This window comes from Piliocolobus tephrosceles, chromosome 8, assembly GCF_002776525.5.
Source record: "Piliocolobus tephrosceles isolate RC106 chromosome 8, ASM277652v3, whole genome shotgun sequence".
Classification (NCBI taxonomy): Eukaryota; Metazoa; Chordata; class Mammalia; order Primates; family Cercopithecidae; genus Piliocolobus; species Piliocolobus tephrosceles.
In genome coordinates this window covers 36,338,390-36,358,408 of record NC_045441.1, presented here as the reverse complement: position 1 = coordinate 36,358,408, position 20,019 = coordinate 36,338,390, and the positions used below count along the sequence as shown (strand labels likewise).

General features: G+C 46.7%; 1 protein-coding gene across 1 annotated transcript in view; it reads left to right on the top strand.

The window, feature by feature from the left end:
• Nucleotides 1-5,993: 5,993 nt before the first annotated feature.
• The window catches only part of PKD1L1 (polycystin 1 like 1, transient receptor potential channel interacting), a 180,940-nt gene continuing 166,914 nt past the window's right edge, over nt 5,994-20,019 (top strand). The window contains 4 exon segments of the mRNA XM_023226405.2: nt 5,994-6,037; nt 11,718-11,833; nt 14,599-14,723; nt 15,481-15,593. Of these exon segments, the coding sequence (XP_023082173.2) occupies nt 5,994-6,037; nt 11,718-11,833; nt 14,599-14,723; nt 15,481-15,593 (398 nt within the window).

Below are 20,019 nucleotides of genomic sequence, written 5' to 3'. Positions count from 1 at the left end.
CCAGTTCACAGCAGCACACAGTGCAGACTGGGTGACTTCCATGGCTCTTACGAGGCTCATAGAGGTTTGGCTGGCATGTCTCAGCACACCATGACATCATCCAATGACCTTAGGGCTCAAACCTTGTAACCAGACAGCCCTGCGTTTCTAACCTCAAGCTATTTAAAAATTTAAAGGAATCTACATACATACACACTGTAACCACTTTTTACCATACTAGTTTCAATTTAAAATTATCTGTTCGGTTATCTTCCTTATTGAGAGAAAATTCTAGTGAAGTCTTTTGGTTGAGGATCCTCCCCTTACAGGGAAAGAAAAACAGATGACCAGACAGAAGTGAGAACCAGAACTGAGTGGAGGGTGTCTACCTTGTGTTTTTGTACTTTTCTCTGTTCACTTCTTTCACTGTTTGCAAATAAACCCTGCCAAGGAGGCAGAGGACATAAGGGGCCCTCATGAGGGAAGTGCCTGATGGGATGCAGGACCTCCTCATTAACACTTCACCTAGTTCAAATTTGGCCTTCCCAAAGCAGCTCCTACCTCGGGCTTTACCAGTTTTTGGAGCATTTCTAGAAAGAAATGCCCAGTGTGATTCTTAGATGTTTAGTGGCTTAACCTGTCCCAAATGACAGGTGGGCCTCCCTTCACACTGGACAAGTCTGAAATAACCAAGAGAAACAGTGGTGCTCAGCTCAGCTCCATGGGGAAGCTGAGAGGGGCCATGCCCAGGGACCATGGGACTTGTCCTGGGTCTGCCTTGGCATTTACCATCATATGATCTGGGCTTACATAAGTAGCAATGCTTTCCTAAGAGGATTCTATTCATACTTTATGAAATATCAGTTGTCTGTATCAAATAATATTCAGTGTGGAGAAACCACTCCAGATGAAAGGACAGACTTTGATGAAAATAAGGTGGGTGGGTGAGGGTAAGGAAGCTGAGATGATATGGATAATTGTATACTACTCAAAATATGTGCTTCAGAACCTAATACATTACCCCATATAATACACGTGTTGTGCTTTTCTTAACAGTTGCACTGGAACAAGATAAATGCAAAGGTGGTTATGGCAATTCCCTATTTGTAACGTACTTTTGAGAGGGAAAAATCAAAGAGATCACCAAACTCTGTACTGCTGAAAGATGATTCCTACTGTGATCACCGCATTCCTTCAGTGGAATTGCTGCATGTGACTGTGCAGAGAGAGAACAATTAGGGTTTGGTTATGTTCCCCTACACTCCAAGTGGCTAAAGGACTCAAGGCATTTGGGGGCAGCCTATCACATATCAAGCCATGGATACTTAATTTTATTTTGAAGCCAATGGAAAGCACAGAAGACTATAGAAGAGAGAGGTGCCATTTATAATTCAAATTATTGAGGATTTATATAAGACAAAGTACCTACTTTTAGTCCCAGGTGTACTAAAAGTGTTTAGTCCCAGCAAATTTGTCTTTTCTAGTTTGACAGTAGCTTCAAAAGTGTCCCATGATGCCCTCCCACTGCAAATTACAGGGCACTCGGCCATTTTTCACAAAATCATGATACTTTAATAACTGTTGTTTTTCTTTAGTGGAGCTACGATTGAGCCTCACAGATAGATTAACACATATTTCCCTGCAAATTAACATCACTTAGAACATACTCATCTCAGAGGAAATGGCCCAGACACATGTTGGGGTGAAGGGAGGCTAAGGTCCCAGACTTTCTGGGCAGGAGATTTGCTTCTCAGGGGGAGCTTCTGGTTGGCTGCTTGTCCCAAGATGCTAATGGAGGCAGGGAAGGCTCACTGCTCCAGCCCATGGGGCGGAGCAAGACCAGTCCCCATTGCTTCAGGATGCATTTGTGGACTTTCCACCTGCGCTCACTTCCCCACAGCCACCCCTGGTTTGAATGCTGATCAGCAGCCCCATGGGAGCAGCCTGCTTGCAGCCAGGCTGGAAGGGGCTGATCGCAGCTTTGCCCCTGCTCTCCCTGGTGCAGTCCGCTCTGGGGACCAGCTCAAAGGATGGTGAGTTTGACATTCTACCGAGATCTTACCAATTTTTCTTTCTTTTCACCACAATTAATTACAAAAATTTGCCCAAGCACCGTGTTTGTTTCCGTGGGTATGATGGGACCCAGAGTGTGGGCTGGGGGTGGGGATGGGGTGGTAATAAAAAAATGACGTAGAATATCTAAAGGTAGATAAGTAGAGGTCCACAAGCTGCCTCAAGGAACAGAATGGAAATGACAGTGACTGGCAGTCTTGCTAGGAAGGGACATGTCAGCCTGTGCGACTGCTCATGCAAAGAGGTCAAGTGATGCTGACCGGCCAGGTGCTTTACCAGGAAGCTCCTTTTGGAGGTGAGAAACTGAGGCAGGCAGATGATATGATAATGTTCAGAACCTGGGCTTGCATTGAGACCTGAGAAACGAAGTTGGTTGCTCATGATAATCATCATTCTAGTGCTAATTTTCCTTGTATATTTTATGTATACACTTGCCTGAGTTGCAAATGTAGAATTTCCCCAAATCTGAAACCTAATATCATTAAATGCCATCTATGACATCTTCAAGTATGAAAATCCATGTGAGAACAATTGCTGAGGTTTCCATCTGAAGAGGAACCCTGTGCTGTTGAAACTGCAGCTCTGTTTGTGCCTTTTTACACTGTGAACTGTGTAAACACCTGTGTTTGCTTTTCTACTTTGACTATTGAAAGTCTTCAGGCAGTGCTACCTACTTTCAGGTATCCGTTCTGAACTATGTACATGCTAAGCACCTTAAATCTGTGGAGTAAGGCAGGGGTTGACTAAGTGAGCTATTATCTAAGGAGCAGTATTAGAAACTAAGTATTAAATCTGAAATACAGAATTTGTGGCTTAAAAAATTCTAAGGAAGTGGATTTTGTTTAAAACAACGAAGCCAAAGGGAAAGGCCTCCCAGAATCTCTTCCAGCCAGGGGGATTCTGTCCTTGCACACTGATTTCATGCAAAGAAACGATTTTTCTTGTGTTTTTTTTCCTCCTTTCATCAAGGTCAGAAGGAGAGTCAAAATCCTGATCGAGTCTTTGTTTCTAAATCAGGAGCTTAGTTAGTGATTTCTTAAAATGGGCCATATTTGGAAACCATTTACCTAATTTCATTCAGAATATTTTTACTTAAAGCAGTTTTTAAGACTTGACGTTTTCCAGTTTGCTTGGCTGCATCCACGTCTCTCCTTAAGCGGCACACCCCTCTGTCCTCGGGAGGGAAGCAGTGAGTTTGGTTCTGTGTTGTGCTCCCTGTTGTACCAATGCAGTGCTCAGCAAACCCCAGGTGGAGGAGTACGGCCCAAGAATGTAGATGAACTGGGAACCCCTCCCTTGTCTGGATGCAGCTGCTCTGAGGACACAATGCTGGCCACAGGGGCCAGGAAAAAGACGGGAGGCTGCCCAACCCAGCGCTGGCCACGAGGGTGTTCTGCAATGACGGAAACATTGTATAATTTGTATCTTGGCTACTGAGCCGGTGAAATGTGGCTGATGATGGAGAAGCTAAAGCTAATTCTCTTTCTTTTTTTGGAGACAAGAGTTCCACTCTTGTTGCCCAATCTGGAGTGCAATGGCAGGAAGTTGACTCACCACAACCTCTGCCTCCTGGGTTCAAGCAAATCTCCTGCCTCAGCCTCCTGGGTAGCTGGAATTTCAGGCACGCACCACCACACCTGGCTAATTTTTTTTGTATTTTTAGTAGAGATGGGGTTTCTCCAGCTAATTCTTAATTCTATTTAATTGTAAGTAACTTAAGCTTCAGTAGCTGAGAGTGGCTATGAGACTGCCTCCCACATAGGGCAGTGCAGGCATTTTTCTTCCCTCAATTATGTCATTTTCTTTGCTCCTCCTCATTTCCTGGCATCTTTGGTTAGCACTGCTGGCTTCAAAAACATCCCACACTTTAAATGTAGGCCCTGTTTTCGGGATGTCCAGCCCCACAGGGAGGCACAGGCAGCAGCAAGGTCAGAGCATCCAGGTGTGCATGTGGGTATGGATGCCAGCCCAGCAGGCAGGGTTGTGCAGGTGTCTTTACCCAGTGGACTCTGTTTAGATTTGACAGGAAGATGTCAGAGCAAATCGCAGGGGCTCCAGAAAGAAGGAATTTTGTTCGTTTACAAACTGCAGTTTGCAGTTTATCCTTTCCTTGGTCACAAGCACATTTGAAAGCGTATTGCTAACGAAATTGGAAAGTAGGCGTTTCCCCCGACTCTGAGATTTATCCACAACAAGCACAGTGGGGACAAAGCCAGAGGCGCTGCCAAGGCAGTGTGAGAAAAGCAGAGGTAACAGCAAGCCCCAGGAAAGACAGATGTGTTAGGTCAACAGCAGGCCCCTTAAACCCCCAGGGGGCTCTGGTTACTCACCTCATCTGCAGCAAAGTTCCAGAAAACACGGGATCCAAGGTCAGACACCCGTAGCTTGGATCATCATCATTTAAGGGGTCCCTGTTCCCATCTGAGTAGGAGCTCGTGCCTGAAAACATTCCCACTCTTCTTGGTATCAATCTCTTCAGAGCAGAGAGAAAAATTATCTAGTTTTCTGAGTAAAACATTAAGTTTTCTCAAATCTATAAAGGTTTAAATGTTGGTATAAAGAACTAAGGCAACTAACAAATGCTTTAAAAATGTAAGAGAAAGTGTTTCATAATGGAGAGAACTCAGTCTGACCCAACCATTTGCAAACAAGGAGAGGTGCAGGAGATTCGGAACCAGATCATTCCTAGGCTGTGCCAGAAGACAGTGTCCCTAGGGTGTGCCTTGCCAGCCTTCCATATGAATGCTCTTCTACTCTTCTGGAAGGTATCCTGTTCCCCAGTCCAGTTGTGGACAGTTACAGCTTTGTTTTTTTGTTTTTTTTTCTTTGAGACGGAGTCTCACTCTGTCACCCAGGCTGGAGTGCAGTGGCGCAGTGGCGCCATCTTGGTTCACTGCAAGCTCCGCCTCCTGGGTTCACGCCGTTCTCCTGCCTCAGCCTCCCGAATAGCTGGGACTACAGGTGACCGCCACCACACTGGCTAATTTTTTTTTTGTATTTTTACTAGAGACAGGGTTTCACCTTGTTAGCCAGAATGGTCTCGATCTCCTTGACTTGGTGATCCGCCCGCCTCGGCCTCCCAAAGTGCTGGGATTACAGGCATGAACCACAGTGCCCGGCATTTTTTTTTTTTTTTTTTTTTTTTTTTTGAGACAGAGCCTTGCTCTGTTGCCCAGGCTGGAGTGCGATGGCACCATCTTGGCTCACTGAAACCTCCACCTCTCAGAAACTAAGCAATTCTCCAGCCTCAGCCTCCCGAGTAGCTGGGATTATAGGCGTGAGCCACCGTGCCCAGCCGACAGTTACAGTTTTTAATTCTCAGAACTCTCTCAGCTTCCATGTACAGTTTTTCCCTTGAGTAGCAACATGTTTCAGGTAGCCACAAAGATCCCTACCTAAAACACACTTTTGTTTTGTTTTGTTTTTGAGGCAGAGTCTCATTCTATTGCCCAAGCTGAAGCACAGTAGTGCGATCTTGGCTCACTGCAACCTCCACCTCCTGGGTTCAAGCAATTCTCTTGCCTCAGCCTCCTGAGTAACTGGGATTACAGGTGCTTGCCACCACACCTGGCTATTTTTGTATTTTTAGTAGAGACAGGGTTTCACCATATTGGTCAGGCTGGTCTCAAACTTCTGGCCTCAAGTGATCCACCCACCTCGGCCTCCCAAAGTGCTGGAATTACAGGCATGAACCACCACGTCTGTCGAAAGCACACTTCTTAGGAAGGAATTTGTCTGACAATGTTAGAAAACAAAAGCTGTTTCTGATTGGGAAAATGTTACCGGAGTTTGGATTTTTCCCTCTGTGTTTGATGTGTGTCCTGATAAGAGGTCACAGGTACAGAAGCTGGAAGCATTAAGTTCTGTTTCTTTGTCTTCCAGAGGATGTAGGAAGAAGCTGGTCTGCTGACTGTGATACTCGTGACCAGCTTGCACAGGACATGGCTGAGGAGGCAGTCCAAAACATTTCTGGTGACCACGAAAGGTGAGTTAGCACTGTTCTCAGAGGGTTTGGTAGGCTTGATTTTAAAGTATGCATTCAGAAATTTTCTTTCAAAAGTCATCACCTTCAGGATGTGGGCTCACTCTGGCATGGGTGCAGGGCCTGTACCAGGAGGGTGCAGTTGGCCGGCAGGGTCAGTTCAGAGGCTGGAGTTGGTGTTGAGAATGGATTTTTTCCTGAAGGCTTTTTAGAAGACTCCTCAAAGCGGATGCCTTCAGTCATGAGAAATGCTGATTGGTCTTCCTGCAAATGCAGGATACCTTCCAAATTACAGGACTTTCTGCTGCCCAGTAGTAGACAAAGTTAAGCTATCTGCTTGTCTGCCAGGTCCCTTGCATGGAGACCAGGAGGAACCTGGCACAGGAAGAGATCATGGGGTCTTGGCCCATGGGTCTTATTTCTAAATCCTTTTCCCCATGCTCTGTGCATGCCAGCACCCATGTGTTGTTGAGGCTGGGCAGCCTGTGTGCTCTGCTGTTGGCTGTCTCATGGCAGTGTGACATGGTGCAAACCTCCATGCCCCGTTTCCTGGGCATGGGGCCAGCAAGGTGACCTGCCTGTGGGATGTGGTAAGAACCCAGGGAGGGTTCCTACTGTCCCCTGGCGTGGCGTGATGGGAGCCTTTGCCTGTAGATCTTGCCCAGTGGGGTACCCTGCTACTGCAGGTCACTTTACCTCCTCACCCCTAGATTTCTCATCCCAAGAATCTGAGTACCTCTGTTGTGACATCTGTAAACTCCAGCGGGGCGTTATAAAAATCAGTATCCTTGATGAATGCTTGCTGTCAGCATTTCTGCCTTTGCTAGCTTACCGTCTTTGTGCCGTCACCATCATTGTATCAAAGAAACCCAAAGCAAACCACGACAAGAAAGTGAGGCTGCACGTGTTAACAGGGTTGGCCACATTCATGCTTGGAAATTTCTTTGCCTTATGTCACTCACTGCTGCCAAGCTTTGTCTGATTTTGGCTACAAATTTTTTCCCTTGTGTGTTTTTTTGTTTTTTTTTTTGTTACCCCATTTTTCTTTTATTCCAAATGCCGGTGCTCCTGCAGACTCCCAGAGCCTTGATATTGGCCCAATTTGACCTTCACTCCTATCAGCCAGGGAATTGCAAGGAGTTACCCCTTTGTCCTTAGAAAGGAAAGAAAAGCTGAGGAGTGGAAGCTGCTGACTTGATGTTTTTTCTCCTGTATATTTCTACATCTTGTACTTGTAGAGCAACTAGTTCATGCAGGTACTAGCCATTGTAATTGGTGTCCAGGCCCCATTTCTGAAGTCATAGCCTTTTGGGGTTTCCTGAGTCACCCAAAGCAAGACAGTGGCTGATCTGGTTCGTAGAAACAGAAGAGGTTTTCTTGACTCTACTGTATCCCTCTTTTCCTGGAGTTAGGCCTGTAGTGTCTGTGTGTGTGTGTGGTATAGGACATGTGTGTGGGTGGCGTGGTGTGTGGTCTGTGTAGTGTGTGGTATGGGTATGTGTGGTATGGTATGAGTGGGGTATGGTGTGTGTGTGATGCATGGTGTGTGCTGTGTGATGTGTGTGTAATGTGTCAGTGTGTGTGGTGTTTGTGTGTGTGGTGTGTGTATGTGTGGTGCGTGGTGTTTGAGTGTGTGGTGTGAGTGTGGTGTGTGTGGTGTGAGTGTGAGGTGTGTGTATATTGTGTGTGATGCTGTGTGGTGTGAGTGTGGGTGTGTGGTATGTGAGTGTGTGATGTGTGAGTGTGTAATGTGTATATTGTGTGTGATGCTGTGTGGTGTGTGTGTGTGGTGTATGTGTGTGTATTGTGTACATTTTGTGTGATGCTGTGTGGTGTGAGTGTGTGGTATATGTGTGTGTGGTGTGTGTGTGATGTGAGTGGTGTATGTGTGTGTGGTATGTGTGGTGTGTGTGGTGTGTATGATGTGAGTGTGTAGTGTGTATATTTTGTGTGATGCTGGGGTATGTGTGTGTGGTGTGTGAGTGTGTGGTGCGAGTGTTAGTGTGATTTTTCATCTTCTCCCAGTTTCATCATCTTCCACCTGTGACCCCCACAATCCATGTCCAGCTTGAATGATTTGCATTTACATTCCCTGGTCTCTAAAACTCATCCAGCAGAAAACTTAGCACAGTCCTTCAAGGGTGTTACAGTGCCTGGATCTTACCTTGGAGATGGTGATGGTGGAGTAGTTGGAATCCTATTCGAAGACCTTGATAAATAGAATCCCTAGAGTGACAGTGAGTGAAAGTGTCTGGTCTAAACACTTAGTTGAGGCAGTAAAAAGAACACAGGAAAAGCCATCATACAAAAGCCTGTCCAAGGTTATTTCCATGTGAGGACCTGATGTAAGAGCCCAGCGTTGAACGCCAAGAAAGACCATCATTTTTCTGCTTCCCTGCCTAGTTCACTTTAAATCGATTTGAATATGAGGTCTCTGCAGCTTCCAGCTTGCCAATATTTTATTTGTTGATATTGGTCAGCAAAACGTCCTTCTTCATCCCGACTTGTTGATGAGGAAATGTCTGCCCCTATGTGCTGAGGTGGACTAGCCCCAGAGCCTGCTCCAGCCCCCGCTGCCCCTGCCTTTATAACCAGGAGTGCCTGACCAGAGCGGGTGAAATGGTTCAAGATAAGAGTTCAGCTCCAATGCTCTCATCTTCCAACTGCTCAAAAACACTCACTTTTTTTTTAAATTTATTTTATTTTATTTTATTTTATTTTATTTTATTTTATTTTTACTTTAAGTTCTGGGATACATGCGCAGAATGTGCAGGTTTGTTACATAGGTATACATATTCCATGGTGGTTTGCTGCACCTATCAACCTATTATCTAAGTTTTAAGCCCTGCATGCATTAGGTATTTGTCCTAATGCTCTCTCTCCCCTTACCCCCAACCCTCAACAAGCCCCGAAAAACACTCTCTCTCAAGGAATTATAAGAGATCTGTCATGTAATTCAAACAAATGGCTCAACTAGTTCCCTTGAGGCATCACAGACTATGTTTGAGCCATTAGTATCATCCCGTTCCCCAATGGCCACAGTTAACTAAGAGGAAGCCAGGTGCCTCTGTGAAAATGGTGCTGATTCTGTGCCAGGGCCTGGGGGCCTGCCTCCTCACAACACCAGGAAAAAGAGCCTCCCTTGTATTTAAATTATCTCCCCCTTCCATTTTTTTATTTGAAAAGATTTCTGAAATCTCAAGGAAAATTGGCTTTGTAGCGCTATCCTTGGCACCTCTGTGAGTGGAGGACACTGCTGTTGGGGATGTGCTTCTCACCTTCTGAGACAGCAAGTTACTTCTCAAGGGCCTACTATGTCCCAGGAACCAGGGCTGGTGTTTTCTGTGTGTAGCACTTGGAAGTGATCCCGTTGTGGGGGCGTCTGGGAGGGTCTCAGAACTTGGTGGGTGCCAGGGCTATCTAACCTTGTGTGGGCCCAGAGTGGCGGGCAGTCTCACAGCCGTCGGCTGTGAGGCACACGCGGTGGACAGAGGTTAGGTTGGTCCTCTCCTCAATTTTATTTGCCCACCAGATCATTGCAGAAATCCTCTAAGTCTGATCTGGTCTGGTCTGTATGATTCCAAAGCTGTCCCCTTTTCTATTATTATTATTTTTTTTTATTTTCTCATTTCTCTGGCCTTTGGAAGACAAGCATAGTTGAGAGTAGACAAGGAAATCCTTGAAATTATTCAACAGTTTGAGGCCTTTGACCTAGCCACCATCTTCATCTTCAAAATACAGCTTTGCGCCTCCCTGCAAACTTTCCTCAACTATAAATAGTGTCCTCGTCTGCCCTCTGGTGGCGGCTTCTTGGGCATCAAGAACCAGACTTGTAAAAATTGGGTGAAACTGTCCAGTTTTATCTTTGTAGAAACCTTGTTTAAGATGAAGTAGATATCCTTTAGACTTTATAGACATCCCAAATGGGTAAAAAAAAGAATTCTAAAGAGCTGAATGCATTTTTCAGGGGAAAGGTGGAACACAGCATCTAAGAACAAGGCAAACACCCTTAGCAGCTGGTTACCAAGCATTTAGCTAATACAGGGCGTCCCTTTCCGGCGTGACAGTCCTGGCAGCAGCCCCATGAAGTAGGTCTGTGTCGTTCCTCTTAAACAGTGAAGGAGACTGACACAGAGAGGCAAGGTGACTGCCTGTGTCTAGAAGAAGTGGATGTAGAGCTTTCCCTTCTCCTTAGCACAGCAGCCTACATGGAGCCGGGAACTTGGCAATGGTTCCCATTGCCCTGTGGCTGGGAGTGGGCATGGAGGAGAAACCTGAATCACACCATCCGTTTCTGGCTGAATCAAGACCAGAACCCGGGAAACCCGCACCTTAGATCAGGACTATTTCACTCACTGCACTTGATCTTTCTCAAGTCGATTGGTGCCAGACACAGACACCTCAGGACCCAAGGAGCCACAGGCTGAAAGGGAGTGACCAGGGACCAGATGACAACCCACGGTGATCTCTGCTGACAAACATGAGAGCAGCAGACAGCTGCCAAGGCCTAGGGAGTCCAGCGGGAAAGTCGCCAGCTGTGCCAAGGGGCAGAGCTCTGGGGTTGACTTCAGCTGCAGCTTGAGCTCTGGAGGCACACCTATAGAGAGCTTTGAAGGAAGGTGCCATAGAATTGACGTCGGCTTTGGGTGTGCTGAGAACCAGGTTTAAACGTTGGCTCTGCCTCTCACTGATGGCGTGAGCTTCACTGAGTTCACTTGTTTTGCGGGGCCTCCATGATCCCATCTGCACTGCTGTTCTTGCATTGCTATAAAGAAATACCTGAGACTGAGAAAGGAGGTTTAATTGGCTCATGGTTCTGCAGGCTGTACAGGAAGCACAATGCTGGCATCTGCCACTGGGGAGGCCTCAGGAAGCTTACAATCATGATGGAAAGTGAAGGGGGAGCAGATGCATCACATGGCAACAGCAGGAGCAAGAGGAGGAGAGGAGATGCCACACACTTTTAAATGACCGTATCTCAGAGAACTCACAAAGACAGCACCAAGCCATGAGAGATCTGCCCCCGTGATCCCAACACCTCCCACCAGGCCTCACCTCTAGCATTGGGGATTACAATTCAACATGAGATTTGTACAGTACAAATACCAAAATGATATCAGCATCTTAAAAAGTAACTGAACGGAACCTCTCAAGTCTGTTGTGGAGATGAATGGGGAGGATGCCATGCAGTGCCTACTCTGTGTCTGTGCTGGGGTCTCTCCCCAGGGCTGTGGGTTCCATGCTGTTCCTTTCTGCAGCATGCCAGATCCCCATGGGCTGGAAGTATGTGCTCTCAGGACTGCGAGTGAGCAGTGGGAATGGGGACGGTGAGGCAGGAAGAAAGGAGGAGGAAGAGGAGCCCTGGGGGCCACCAGGCCTTGCCCTGGAAGGTCAGCTCTGTGCATCTGGGCAGGAAGTCCTAGAGGAGATGGGTCTGTTCAAAGGCTGTTTTAGTAGTCAGATGGAAACTATATTTCAGTTAATCTTCCAAAACAGACCCTGAGTTTGGGAAATATGAAGTGAAGAAACCATAGATGCAAGTCTTTTTTTGTTCATATGGCAGCCAATTATGTACTTAATACATTTGTGGCAGAAATATGGATATGGAAGGAAGAGTGGTCACAGGATGGCTGTGATTAAACGATTGTATGTAATTTTCCTCTGGTTATTTTCTTTCCCTTAGGTGTCTCCAGGCTGCCTGCTGCCTTTCCTTCAGTGGTGAGCTGTCTGTGAGCACTGACAAGAGCTGGGGTCTTCATCTGTGCAGCTGTAGCCCTCCTGGAGGTGGACTGTGGGTCGGTAAGGCCTTGGGGAAGGAGGCATGGCCACCATGATAAGAATGTTGCTTTATTTCCCTGGTATAAAGAGGACATCTTCCATATGGGAATTTCATTTTCTGCTTTTAAGAAACAGAAGGAAGGTCAGAGTGATCTTAAACCTGCTGTTTTGTAAGTGCCTCTGACTTAAATAGTCCACATGCCAGGGTGGTATATTTTTAACTTCTCCACTGGGGCCCACCCCTGACTTTCTGCTTTAGGAGGTCTGGGGTGAGGCTGAGGAGCTCTGGGGACCATACTTCGAGAATCACTGAGACTACAATGGGGCCTCCCAGAGCCCAGAAGGGGATACTTAGGTTACAGGAGGTGTCTGCATGGCCACAGGTGTGGGGTTTTCGTCCTCCTCCTTAACACAGAGAGGATCTCTGTTTTCAGTTTTTAAAATGAAAAGTCTAAAGTGTTGCCTGAAATGTAATTGCCAGGATTCCTTTAAGTAGAAGGAATTTTTGAGTTTTCAACTTAGGCTACATACACATTTGGTAGACCTGAGAAACTGATTTTAAAAATTAAAGTTAAAAATTTTTTTTAATTTCTGAAGAGACAGATTTAAATGGAGTGTGTGTGTGTGTGTGTGTGTGTGGCAGGAGGTGGGTGTGTGCCTGGCATCAATGTTGAAACAATGCAACACCAACTCTTTTTGCAATTCTTATGTTAAGATCATGTGGAACTGTTACCTAAATGCCAGGGGTTTGCCTGATGTCCTGCTGCCGCTGCTTACGTACAGAGCATAATCATCACTGAGACAGCAAGGATTGCCAGGGAAGAAAGCTTTATCAGGTGCTGCAGATGAGGAGGAGGGAGATAAAGTCTCAATATGTCTCCCCAACTGACTAAAACTGGGGGGTCTATATGGCAGGGAAGGCAAGAAAACAAACATTAAGAGAGGGATGAGAAAGCAATCTGAGGAATGAGGGGCCTGGCTGGATGCAGGGATCTGGTGGGTCCCTTTCCTGGGTTGGTTTCCTGAGGGAGGAACTCAGATGAGATGGATGTTAAGTTTCAAGTTTTAAGACTAGGAGAGTCAATTTCCATGTTTATTCAAAAAAAACCTATAAATATCAGTTCTGTGGGACAATTAGGCCAATTTCAGGATTAGTTTCACTCATTTAGTTTATTTTTCCTTTTGTTCAACTTTGCGATTTTGTGCCCTTTTTATGATTTTTTATTTAATTTTTTCTGTTCAGGGATATGTCCACTTTTTTTTCGGATAATTTGAGCACAGTGACTTTGATGACTAATTGGTTTCAGAGAAATATGAGTCACTTGACTATTCTAGCTTATTCCCAAACATTTTCTAAATATTTCTTCCTCTCAGATGTGTCCAGTTCAGGAAATTGCTTCATACCTCAGTTGGCGCATCCAGCCTGCATGGGCGCTCAAGGGCGCTCGATGGTACTTGCAGCACGTCACGCATTAGACAACCCTTGGGAGCACAGGCTTTGCTTTTTTCTCAGCTTTTATTATCACAAGATATTAGTACACTGGACTCTTGACAGTAAATAGTGGCTTTGACTCACAGTGTTAACACTGGATTTGATATTGTCCTAGGCTAAACTTGAGCGTGTCCCAGGAGGCTAGGGGAAAGCTGACTGCCGGCATCACTGCTGGGGTGCAGGGAGGAAGCCACGTCCCCTGTGACGATGGCCCAGCCCTGGCCTGGAGCTCCTGGAGAACCTGCTGCTCTCGGCGGCCTGCAGGCCTTTGGGTTCCTTCTAGCCTGAGCAAAGCTGGCCAGAATAAGAGACTGGGGTTAAGGGAGCCCAGGCAGAAACAGGTTTCCTTGCGGGAACTCAGGTCTGAGGGAAAAGCAGCAGGGTGCTCCAGTCCCCTCTTCACCCGCCACCCCCACTTCCTTCCCCTCCTACCTGGAGATGCGAGGCCTTCCCCGAAGGGCAGAGGGGTGGGGGCTTCAGGGAAAGCAGCTCTTGCACCCAAGGTAGTCGCCTGGCTTCTTGCTGAGAGTGGCTCTGTGCAGGGCCAGGTCTAGCAGAAATACTTTCTTTTAACTTTTATTATGGACATTTTCAAACATCCGCGTGAGTAGAGAGAATGGCATCACAAACACTCAAGGACCTATCATCGCGGGCGACAGTTGTCAGCTGTGCGCAGATCCTATAACAGCTACTCCTACAGACATGGGATGTGGCAGGGCCCTCAGCCTCCCAGCTGGGTGGACACGGGCCCCGCTCACTGCCCAGCCTTCAGCCCTCAGAGATGGGAGGAGTGAACATCAGCCAGGTCCACGCTACTGTCAGGGCCAGATTGCCCGGGTGGGAACATCCTGCTTATAAACTTTGGAGTGTCTTTAATGGTCTTCCTGTTTGTTCAACAGTTCCCCCACCACTCCTTCAGACTGTGGTATTGCCCCCTCTACTACACACCACTGAGCAGGACCCTTGACCCTCATTATTTTATGACCAGATCGCTGGGTGTTTCTGGAACAGGCATTCATTGTCAGTGTGGCTGGTGGTCGTGCGTTCCCTCATATCGCTTAGTGTGGGCTACACCTAAGACCTTGTTTAAGCAAGGAAATAAAAAGAAAAGACACACTGTAGGACACCGCAGCCCAAGGACACACATCTTCATGATCAACCCGTTGTTAGGCCCGGGTGGCTTTGAACTTGTGTATAACTTAGGACTTCTCCAGCTTTATTTTCTCACCTTCCCAGAACATTGCAGTCTTCAGAATCTGTTTGCTTGTTTTTTTTTTTTTTTTTTTTCCTCTAGAGGTGTATGCTAATCATGTGCTTCTTATGAGTGATGGGAAGTGTGACTGTCCTCGGTGTGCTCTGAAGAGACAGGCAGAAGACCGGGAATCACAGAGCCCATCCTCATTGCCTTCTGGGCAGAAGGTATTCCTGGATCTGGGGAAATTAGGCTTTTCTTCCTGAATACAGTACATGTACAGTACAGCTCAAAAGCACCTCCATGTTTCAGCAGGAATTTATGAGGGATTGTTTTCCTATCGTGTGTGTTTGTGCCCATGAAGCAAGTGTGATTTATAAAGTCTTAATTCAGCTCCAGAGTGTAGTTCCACAGATAAGAAGTGCAGGCAGGGGTAGCCCAGCCCGGAGGAGTAGGGGATAACCCTCAGGTGGGGAGTGAAGGGGTAGCCCTCAGGTGGGGAGTGGGGGATACACCCAGGGTGGGGAGTGGGGGCTGCCCCTCGGGTGGGGGGTGGGGCTACCCCCGGGGTGGGGAGTAGGGGCTGCCCCCAGATGGCTCCAGCACAGACAAGGCTTCCAGCAGCCAAAGCACCGAAGCCCTGCTTATCTTGCACAGTGTGAGGAGCTCTTTGAAGACCCTATTAATTAACACCAGGCAACCTGGAGGTTTGTGAATTCCCTTGCAGCACAACCCCCAGCAGATGCTGTTATGGCTGCATGTTTGCTTTCTGGCTTCCTCTGGCCAAAGGCGAGCCCTGGGAGGATGAAGCTGTCTGCTTTCCTTGCCGTTGCTTCTCTGGTGCCCAGCACAGTGCCGGGTGCACAGCAGGGGTCCACAGCAGGGGTCCACTGCTATTCTGTTAATGAAGTCACGTTACTTTCCCAAATGTACTGGGTTTTCATAAGCAGCTCTCTCACGTTATTTTATTATTTTTTCTTACAGGACATTTGGAAAACAACTCGTAAAGCAGCGTTAAGTGTTGTTAATGAAAAAACACAGGCTGCTGTTAAGGAAAAAACACAGGCGCCTCTGGATTGTGATAAGAGTGCTGACAGGTATGTCAATGTACCATGGCGAAATCTTGCTTTTCTGAACATGCAAATGATATGAGACTTACAAAGAATTGCTCAGATGTGAAAGTGGATGCTTGTTCCTACATGGCCCCGAGGGTGGGTTAGCAAATGCAGCTCTTAAATTGGTGGAAAAAAGAATGGTGTTCTGAAGTTAATTTGCCGGAGTAGACAAGGTAGTATGACAAACCCCCGAATGCTGGGAGCCATAGAAGGTGATGTCATACAAGAATCGTCATTGTCTCTATTATGAACTCTGGGAAGGAATACGGTGAGCCTTCTGGGTACAAGCACTCAACATGATGGTAATTGGTTATTTCATGGTGCATAACATACAGACTTTAAAACAGCATTCGTTGAACCTTGAAGACATTATGTTTTGTGAGATAAACCAGTCACAAAAAGACACATCCTTTATAATTCTACTTATGCGAGGTCCCTAGAGTAGTCACATTCATAGACACTGAAAGGAGAGTGGGGTAGTTGCCAGGGGCTGTGGTGGGGAGGAACGGAGGGTTGCTTAATGGGTACAGAGCTTCAGTTTTGCAGGATAGGAAAGTCCTAAAAATGTACTGCACAACCATGTACGTGTGCATACACTTAACACCACTGAACTGTGCCTTCAAATGGTTCAGATGGTAAATTTTATGTTATTTTTTTTGCCACAGTTCAAAAAAACACAATAGCACCAGACAATACAAAATTCAAAGTAGGCATAATTTAAAAAAATAGTTGGCCTTCTTCTGGATTCTCTAGTGTCACACTGTACCTAAAATCGATGGTTTTACTCCTTCTAATGGAAATTAAACATTGAATCATACAAAGAACAAATGTAACTTTTCTTTCTTAAAGGAAAAACATGGGTAAATGTAGATGTTTGTTTTCCTCATTATTATTCAGTTCCACTGTTTTCACTGATGCGACTTTTCCCTTCATGTTATTGTTCAAAGGCAGTGACTGGTAATGGCCCATCAATGTTGCCAAGAACAGCTAAACTGATCACAGTTCTTTCTGATCTACCTCCAATCCACCTGATCTTTACTCTTGATCTGCTACTATAATAGTGCTCCTTTTATTTATTTGTAAGATCCTCAAACCTGACAGGAAAGGAGGCAGGGCAGAGCATGAAGCTGGCACTATGCCCTGGGAGACCACGGGCCAAGTCCAACCTGTGACCATGGATGCACCTGATTCAGCCCCTAAGTGGAAATTTAGGAAAAGAAGAATCCTTGACAGCCACCTGTGAGGGCAGCCCACACTGCACACCTGACTCTGTTCCCCACCATGGTAGTCTCCGAGTCTTTGCTGGCGGCAGTACTGGGGAGAATTGGACCACCCCCCGACAGTTTGTGACCCAGAAACTTGGATGTGTGGGCCCAGGGCTGTTGTTTTTTTGGACTCCATTTTGCTAACAATAAGCCTACCTTTTATGGCCAGATTTGTCTGTCTGTCCCCCGGAAATATGATGACTGAGGCCCTGTGTGGCGTCCATTTCAGGGTAGAGCATCTCTGTGTGAAATTCTTACTTCTTTTGGATTCTAGTGGGTAGACTGGTGCATCCCCTGGAGCCCCAGTTAAGAAAACTCATTCTTTGCAGCTTGAACAGAATGATTTTTCTCTGATGCTTGGGTCAACTAATGAAGAATTTCACAGCTTATTTTTGAGAAATTATTTCAAGACTTAGCTAAGGTGTAAGTAACTGTTCAATGAGAGAGAAATCTTCAAGTGGAATCAGCACTCCCTGTGTGCCGCCACGGGAATGTCATTCTTGTCCTCTGCCGAGACCTGGCAATGCAGGCAGGGCCTGTGAATACGCAAGAGCGGGGTGGGGTCGCCCTGTGTGGCAGCTCATTGACTCCAGCTCCCACCTCCTGCTTAGCTGCTGCAGTCTGTCTTGGGCCCTCACTGGTTACAAATTCGAAGTGCTTGGGTGAGCAAACGTCTGGCCTGTGTGCTCGCTTAGAAGGAAAGGGTCTTCCTTCCTAGCAACAGAAGACCTTCTTAGCTGTGAGCAGAGTGAAGCCTGGTGGGGGTACTCTTGTGTCTGTCTCCTGAGGCCTGAGCACAATCCCCTCCACCCCCAAGCCAGTCCTTGTTCTGCGGCCCTTTACTTTTGTGACTGAATCACAATCAATCAAAGCCTGACATTGTGGAAAGACACAAACATGCATGGACCTTAATCTGGATAGACACGGGTGCCTTTTTCTTTTTTCCCAGGACACAGCTAAGACATGCAGGTTTTTTGTTGTTGTTGTTTTCTTCCTAAAGAGAATCACTACATTAAGAACTAAAGGGATATAAAGGGAAAAACAGAAAGCAAGTGACTCGGATGATGAATGGACTAAAAATATGTCACATTAGGAACAGCTGAAGTGACTTCAGATGTCCCTCGGAGGACAGAAGATCCGGGTTGACATGCCGTTGGAAGTGCCTGGAAGTGGGCTTCAGCTGACGGAGTAGACAGCATGTAGGCCCCCGCACCACCAGCCCCAGAGCCGAAGTGTCATGAGTAGTGCAAGGTTACAGGTAACCAGGTCCACGCGTGTTTGTGTCTTTCCACAATGTCAGGCTTTTATTGATTGTGATTCAATCACAAAAGCCATGAGCTATATGGAGCTCTTGAGGAGGCAGTTCTCCATAGTACTTCCCATTCACTTGGCAGTCAGAGCCGCGGGCACACAGGCTGATGCCACTCTGTAAGTCAGTCAGTATTGCAAACCATACATAATAGTATACTTAACCTATAAATGTTATAGATTAAACATTCCACGGCAAACAAAGTAACATTTAACATCAGTAAGAAAAAGAGATAGGAGAAAGGGTTAATGAACCAGTCCAGGGGGAGCCAAGAAGACAAAAAGAGTCCCAGTCTGAGCTGAATGGTTCATCAGTCTTACAAGAAAATCTTGAAGGTAGCAGAGCCTCTGGTGGCAGATGCCAAGCTGTCATCACAAGTGACTTACAAGAAAGTGGCAGTTAAGATGGCCATTTGGAGCTGTTCATGCCTAATCTTGTATGGTCACAGGGCCCTCTGGTGAGAACCGATAGTGGAAGAGTGTGCTCGTGTCCTTATCTAATTGGATGCAGTCTTTATTTTTTAAATTTGTTTATTAAACAAAACATCTTCTCCTTGTTGGCAGAGTGCCCCGGAAAAGAAATGGAGCCTTTTTCTAAGGTGGAGTTAGTTATGTCATGGGTACTCCATACACAAAGGCTGATCATGGTGAAGAGAGGGTTGGGGACAAACAGGGGGCGGCCCAGGCAGTGGCATGGTGGTCATTGTGAGCGTCCCAGGGCCAGGACATTGCGTTGGACTTGAGGTTAAGTGCAGTCCACATTGTTGACCGAAAGAAAGAAACCGAGGCAAAATTAATAAATGGGGAGTTTATTTGGGCCAAGGCTGAGCACTGCAGCATGGGAAACACTGGGAAGTGCTTTAGAGAACAAATGAGAGGCTCAAGTTTTAAAGAAAAAATGACAACTCAGGAGAGGGGGCAATTACAGAAGTTGTTCCTCAGGAATTCTCATTGGTTTACAGAAATAACATTGGTCGGTGATTGGCTATACATGGTTGAACTATAAGGTGGATGGCATTTTTTGGCTACTTGGCGTCAGTCAGTTTAGAGCCCACAAGTGGCTTCAAGAGGTCATTATTTAGTTCAAGTGGAGTGAGACATGACTGCTGTCATATTTTAATGCCTCTCTGGGCCTGATCATGTAAAGGGACTTGCATTCCTCAGACAAAATGTTTTTTTTTCTTTCTTATCATCTAATAGTTTACTCTTCACCGGGGCAGGTCTATTCTCTGAGCTCCATGTTAACAGATACGGACACTGAGCCTCAGCTGAGGCACTAGAATAGTGACTCTTGTGTAGGTGGGGACTGAGCTCTACAGCCTCTGACCCAGCGCCTGTATCCCCCAGCGTGCCTTAACTCTTCTGCAGAGCAGAGCAAGCCCAGAGCCAGTCAGCTGCAGGCATCGGAAATACTCGTCATGGATTTTTCTCATGTAGGATTATAATGCTGGCCTGGCCTTGCCACAGCCTGAGACAGAGACACTCACCTCACTGGAGCCGTGTTGGGGAAGGGAGGCTGAGAGTCAGGCTGGTCTTGCCAGAGGAGGAGCCTGGAGCTGCAGCTAAGAAAGGAGCCGCTGTGCCTCACTCCCTCCTGCAGGGCTCGCTGGGGCTCATCAGCAGGGTGAGGTGGTGATAACAGCTGAAAACAGGGTGCTATGACAGGGGAACACAAAGATGACCAGCTAAATGGCCCTTGTCCCTGCTGGTCGGAGGCACAGTCCTTGAGTCCCATTCCCAAGCCCTGCCTCCCTGCCAGGCTTTGACTACGTAGGCAAGTAGTTACCACCAGGCCTTCCACGGTGGCCCCTCAGTCACTGCACCACAGTATGTTC